Here is a 6,769-nt window from a genome sequence, read left to right as displayed (position 1 = left end):
AAACTACTTGTTTTGAGTCATTCCTCATTCTGCATTTGGATCCTCCATAGTGATTTTTTAAATTTTTCCAGAAAATTTTAAACTGCTCTGGAAAGGCTAAAAACGATTTTCGATTGAATTTGAATCAATAGTCGACTTCACCATTTTACAGATGGAGGTGGAGGATCGTTCAAATAAAAAAAATTGTCTCAGAAATTTTTTCAGTTGAACTGGGAGTGAACCAGATTAAAAATTCTGCAAAAAAAATTGAAGTAACAAAAAAGGGATATATTAATTAAAAAGGTACATAATGAGATATGCTGCCATCAAAGTAATTAAAGTTCAGATTTGGATTCAGCGGTTTTTTCAATGATAGGTGCTGTAACTGGAGCAGCAGCACCACTAACACCCTGAGCCACAGTGGTTGCCGAATCAGAAGTTGTGGCGGTGGAGACGTTATCTTGAGTTAAATCGAAAGTACCGTTGAAAAGATAATTTAAGCCAGAAGAAGCAGCCGCTGCCGATGAAACGTAGTAAGACGGATTCGAGAATAGAGAAGGGTATTGATGGGCTGCGGGAAAATATAAAGGGGCGCCTTGACGATGCGTGGCCATTTTTAACCTAGACGCCAACTGTTTCTTCCATTTTGTGCGACGATTCTGAAACCAGGTTTTAATTTGCACTTCCGTCAGATTCAAAGCTTTCGATAATTCCATACGTTTGCTAACGCTTAGGTACTTGTCTATCTGAAATTAAAATTTACCCAAGTTATTTGCAGCCATTCGAGGCTTCAAGGTTATTCTCATTATAGGTTAGGAATTTTCAACTTTTCACGTTTGTGATCGATAATCAATGAACCATCAGCTCGAGATTTGATCAATTTTTTTCTATCATCGAACGTTCTTCTCCAAATTCTATCTCACTCTAGCCAATGTGAACTATATGTACGTTCTTACAAACGTTCTATAAACGGATTATAAACCTTTCAAGAGCAAAAAAAGGGTAAAAAGACTGTAGGTAATTGTATTATCTGAAAAATGCTCGGCGAAGTTCGCGTACTCGTAGGTAGGTATTATTCTCGTTAACCTGTTACTTATTATTTAATGCTAATTTTTTTAATGACCAACATATTTTACCTTAAACTCGGATTCTAATCTTTCTAGTTGTTTGGCACTATACGCTTGCCTCGGTTTTCTATCTAAGCCTGGTTTACGAGATCTCCGCCCTACTGGCTTCGGAGCTAAACGCAACGCAAAAAAAAATCATAATTAAAATTAATCGCAAAAAAATGCTACCAACCTATTTTACATGCGATCGAAAGATAAGCGATTAAATTAATTCTTCATCGTCGATATCTAGTTACTAATTAACGCAAATCGAACACTCAGGTGTGAGTAAACCCGTGCATGTCTAGATATGTAGGTACATTTAACGCATTCCCAGATGAATCATGTAGGTACCTATTGTACGTATGAACTGTGAAGTATGAGAACCTGTACATGTGTTTACAATGTAGTAATTTTTAATCTTTATATAATGAGTGGAGGTTATTACAAAATTTATAAAACGCTTATCGCCGAGGAACCTTAAAAGTGTGGTAATTTCAATAAAAGCTGAGGAGGTGAAGGAAGGAGAGCGAGAGATGGCTCGAGTTCAAGTTATAATCGTAAATTTGCGTAAGTAGTTCAAGTAACTAAAAGCACCCATCGATAATTTGAAAAGCACAGCTTATTATTGGTGCGTGAGTGTGACTGCGTCGTCACCGCGTCTCTACTCTAAACCACTCCCCATTCGTGACCATCAAAACAATGCACCGGATATAATGGAGTCATTGTTCTTTGAAATATTCAAAAATAAGTTCTATTCTATCAGTTTTCAAAAATGACGTTTCGGAAATCTGTGGCGAGAGATGTCGTAAAGAACATGTACATGTGACTGGTTTTGTTTCCTTGCAGAGGAACCTCTCATATTTGCAGGGGAAAAGAGAGGGGGGTTAAGAAGATTGCGAAATTCAGGGTCATAGAATGAAGAGTTAAAAATGAGTATTTTCACGCCTTTGTTGCAAAAAAAAGTTTCAAGAAAGTCGATTTGTAGAGAGAATGACCTATTTCCAGACTCACGCTGATTTTTTTTTCATCGATTTAAAGCCCAACTTGAAACACCTAAAAGTAATTTTGAGGATACTTTTAAGGCTAATTTTTTCATAAAGGGGATCTACCTATCAGTCTCACATTTGCTCGCTCACACACCAACGTTGATCTTTTTTTAAAGGGCAATGTAGTTTCACAAGAGAGCCCCTCGCCTCAAAAAAAAATTCTGCTGCCAAAACGAAAATGGAAAAACCTGTAATATTTTCAATTTGTTTTTGGGACCACTTTCGACAAGAGTGAGAAAAAATTGTATTTTTCGTGCCATTTTTTTTTTTTTTTTCAAGTTATAAGATCTCGTTGGGCAGCAACAATTCTGAAAATATGTAAGTATGTTTCATAACTAGGGCAACCCAATATATTTTTTTGAAGCACTCCGATTACAAATGTAACGAAATCATTTTTCGTTTCAAAAAATGTCCTTACAAATAAACCCAACTTCATTTCGAATATTTTCGAATATTTTGCCTTAAAATGCATATTTTCATATATTTTATTGCTATTTATATTTTTGTCTAAAATTACCACGTATTTCACAATTTATCGAATATTTTGGAAACTTTTCTTAGAGTATAAGTATAGCTATATTACACTAACGTTATTAGTACAGCTATACCATACCTATGCTCTAAGAAATTTTTGCATTTTGAGAATCATAACACGGTAAACTCATTTTCACAGAATGTTGAAGAGGAAAACATGGCTGTTTTTGACGATGATCATATTGATGACTGATGGAATGATGATGAAGATTAAATTACATGTAGATTAAGCTTCGATTTAGTATAGCTATAAAATGCTCTAAGAAATTTTTGCATAAGAATTGCAAAATGGTAAACGTCGTTTTCACAGAATGTTGAAGATGAAAACATGGCTGTTTTTGACGAGGATGATATTGATGATTGATGGAATTATGATGAAGATTAAATTATAGATCAGGCTTCGATTTTGTTTCTTTTTTTGAAGATTAAAATAAAACTTTAATTTTAATTCAAACATTTTGTTCTATTTTGTGAATAATAGAAAACAGAACCCAACGATATAGCCATACCTATTTGAAATATGCTTGTCAAGACGAGTGAAACGATATCCATTTTGAATTCGAATATTTTCGAATATTTTTAGGGTATTCGAATATTTTACCTCGAATGAGAGCATATTTTGGGTTGCCCTATTCATAACACAAGGAGGTACCTTCCCCAACTGGCAGAAGTTGTTTGAATCGAAAGCAAAAATTTCAAGTGCAAAGAGTGCCATTTATTGTCGATTTTTAATGAATTTTTTAAAATTATATTTTGGACGAGAAATGAAAAAAATCAAAATTTTATCAAGTAAACTAGGGCAGCTAAAATTTGATGTCCACCTACCCTATTTTCGACCCCCCTCTCCCTGAAAAAAATCAATTTAAAACTGCTCCAAACCATTTTGAACGGGTTTAAATCCACCAGCAGTTTTTTTTTTTAATCTTAGAAGAACATAGCCTGGGTAAATTGTGCGATTCGGCCTATTTCTCGGATTTTGAAAATAGCCAGCGAAGGTTGTTCCGTACGGTATGAACCTCCTATGATAAAATGTTTGAATGTCCAATTCATTTCTAAGCCTTCAAAAAGGAGTAAAATTGCAACTTCAGTCAACAATTTCCAATTTTGGATGTTTTTAACAGAATGGGACACTTATGAAAATTTTTAAAATTTTCTAGACCTTTAATTTTTCAAAATTAATTCATTTCTTCTTGCTTGAATTGTGACATGGTTTTCGTTTTTTTTTTTTTTTTTTTTTTTTTTGATTTTAATACCTCAGAAAAGAGATTGCATCAAGAAAAAATTATAGTTGGAATAAACCAGGATCAAATGTAGCAAGAATTTTAGATTTTGAAAAAAATTCTCTTTGTAATATTCAAGTTGATGTGTAAAAAACATATTTTTGTACTAAATTTTTCTATTTTTATGCAAAACCAAATTTTCCATTTTTGAACATGCTTATAATTTTTTTGGAATTTCAGTAATTTCTTAATTTTTTTACTTTAAAATTTCAAAATGAAGATTCAATTCATTTTCAAAATTTCCTGATTCTGCTCTCCATGGAAACTTCTACTTAGTTCATCCAAAATGGATTTTTGTTTCAATTTCAGAAACATCAAAATTTTCAATTTTTAGTGTCAAAATATTTCCTGTAGCTAAACTGCTGAATTTATACCTAAGTATTTTAAAAAGGAATAAAACGCAGAGCTTGCATTGTTTTTCTTTGTGGCCCCTAAAAACTTGAGTAGATGAGGAGAAATCGTAAAAATTATTAGGTATTAGAATTTTGTAGCAAATTTTTGTCAACGTGTATTTTCGTTTCTTTGGTATCAATCGCAATGGTTTTGACGAAGTTGAGAAAATATTCTATTTTTGATGTGAGTGATGATTTTAATTATTCTATCTTCAAATAGGTACCTTATTAATTCTTATTTTACAGTTCAAGTTCTTGCATACAATTTTTTGAAATCTATTCGTTGAATTACTTTGAGGCGTTTTAAAGGATTAAATTCTCAAGAAATATTTGAGGAAGCATGTGCTCAATTCCAAAAACATTACGTTTTGTAGAAAGACTAATTTAAATCAACATTTTTTTTTCAAAATTTTGCCAAAAATTAATGCATTACCTGATCAAAATAAAATTGTAGAAAACTTGAATTGCTCCAACTCTTGGATCCGATCCAAAGTGTAATTTTTGCTCAATAAAAGCTCATATAGGATCAACGATGAGCCGATTTACAGTAATTCATTTCAAATTCGAATTTTGATGGGTTAGGCTACGAATTTCTCAGAAATTAATTTTCGGTTCAATTTTTGGCTCGATTTTCTTTTGCAGTGTTTAAGCTCTTGTCGAGTTGTTTCAGGCGAATGAAAATGAAACGTGAAAGAAGAAGCTTGTGGTGGGAAAAGAGAACTAGGTACCTAAGTAAAAAGAAGTAAGAAAATAAGTTTGTCGGAATATTCGCCAATGCAGTGCTTTAAATTCACTCCGACTGGATTTTTACGGAAATGTTAATTTTTTGAATTTGTTCCCATCTCTTCTAAGTAGATGATACGATTCATTAACTACTCACAATTTTAATTTTTTTTAAATGAATCATTCTCTAGTGTGATCAAGAATACATAGGTTTTATTGAACTGATTCGTAAAATTTCACTTGTGTAACAGCTGTACAATGTAGTACCTACTATACCTACATGATGTGTTTCCGGCGAAATGAATGTTTCGGTGGAACGTCAGCTTTTCGTATAGTATGGCCCTACATCACTCTCTTTTCTACTTAGTTTGAATTTGTCGCTAATTTCTTCTAAGTAATTAGAAGATACGATTCGTAAACTACAATTTTAATTTTGTTAAATGAATCATTCTCTAATGTGATCAAGAATACCTTAAACTTTATCAAACTGATTCGTAAAATTCCACTTGTAACCGAACTGTACAAAGTATGTACCTACATGATATGTTTCCGGCGAAATGAATATTTCGGTGGAACGTCAACTTTTCGTAGTATGGCTCTACATCATACTCTGACAGAATGTTTCTCAATGTTCGATTGGGTAATTTAAAACGCTCGCATATTTCATTAATACCCAAATCGATTGAATAAATTATTAATTAAGGTTCGAATAAGAGTTGATTTGCATCTGGCATTGACATTTGTTACCAAAAAAGAACAAGAAAGGAAAAGCAGAGAGAGAAGGAGAGAAGAAAACTCATCCAAATTAACATATCCTTATATATGTAGTACCTATGTATTCCTATGGGTAATTCAAGATAACCATCGACTATCGAAAATTCACGAGTGCTTATTCCGCATGATACGAGTAGGTAGGATGATTCACCAGTTCCTCAAAATTCACTGGGTATTTTCGGTTTTATCTGATTAGGTTAGTCGCAATATAAATTTCCCTTACCTTGAAGACCTAAGAAATTGCTCGAAGAGTTTCCAGATAAGGCCGCAGCCGTCGCAGCGAACCATCCACCGTAAAGAAATGTTGCGGGATGGGCGAATCCTAAAGATGAATAAATTGATAACGAATCTTTAAGATCTTTTGGTGTGACTTGGCCATCTTCGGTTATTTCTGTAATATCTACTGCTGAAGAAAAAAAATATATATTCAGTAGGTACTCAAAGTTTGGTTAAGCATGCAATAAATGATTTTAATCCAAGAACCACCTTTAATAAATTCAAAATTACTGCATATACAAAAATAGGTATACGCCAGACGAAGGACCCACTTAAATTTTCTTAATTGTATTTAACGTTTTAAAATCAGGCTTACCGTCGTCATTAGGAGATTTCAAAGGAAATTTGATATCGTAGTCTGCAAACTGTTCATCTTTATTGATATCAGCGTCACTTTCACTTTGGTTATTTTTCAGCTGGCCCAGAATATTATCGATGGAAAATTTATGAGAGACGATATCATTATGAAAATTTTTACCGATTTTTGTTTTCTCTTTACGTATGTTTTCACCTATGGTTTTGAATCTCAAGTTTAAAAATTCCATTTCCGATTTAAAATTTAGAGATTTTTGATTGAAATACAGCTCTTGAAAATGTTTTTCGTCTTCGTTACTGCTATCGGACGATACATTTTCGTCGACACTTTCCGAAAACAT

General features: G+C 32.9%; 1 protein-coding gene across 1 annotated transcript; it reads right to left on the bottom strand.

The window, feature by feature from the left end:
• Positions 1 to 262: 262 nt before the first annotated feature.
• On the bottom strand, positions 263 to 6,769 carry LOC135838230 (homeobox protein vent1B-like). The gene is made up of 4 exons (XM_065353854.1): positions 6,430 to 6,769; positions 6,061 to 6,243; positions 1,116 to 1,219; positions 263 to 725 (listed from the first exon to the last, which is right to left on the bottom strand). Exons 1-4 carry the CDS (start codon positions 6,767 to 6,769, stop codon positions 315 to 317), a joined length of 1,038 nt encoding a protein of 345 aa, XP_065209926.1. The 3' UTR covers positions 263 to 314.

Source organism: Planococcus citri, chromosome 2, assembly GCF_950023065.1.
Source record: "Planococcus citri chromosome 2, ihPlaCitr1.1, whole genome shotgun sequence".
In the NCBI taxonomy this organism is placed as follows: Eukaryota; Metazoa; Arthropoda; class Insecta; order Hemiptera; family Pseudococcidae; genus Planococcus; species Planococcus citri.
Note: the sequence above shows the minus strand (reverse complement) of the source record. Positions and strands in the feature narration are given on the sequence as shown.

Excerpts from the sequence above, each read along its gene's own strand:
- LOC135838230 (XM_065353854.1), bottom strand. The coding sequence starts at position 6,769 with ATGTTTTCGGAAAGTGTCGACGAAAATGTATCGTCCGATAGCAGTAAC. Across the intron at positions 6,244-6,429 it reads GAAATCTCCTAATGACGACG|CAGTAGATATTACAGAAATA; the intron begins GTAAGCCTGATT and ends TTTTTTCTTCAG. Across the intron at positions 1,220-6,060 it reads CAATTTCTTAGGTCTTCAAG|CTCCGAAGCCAGTAGGGCGG; the intron begins GTAAGGGAAATT and ends CGTTGCGTTTAG.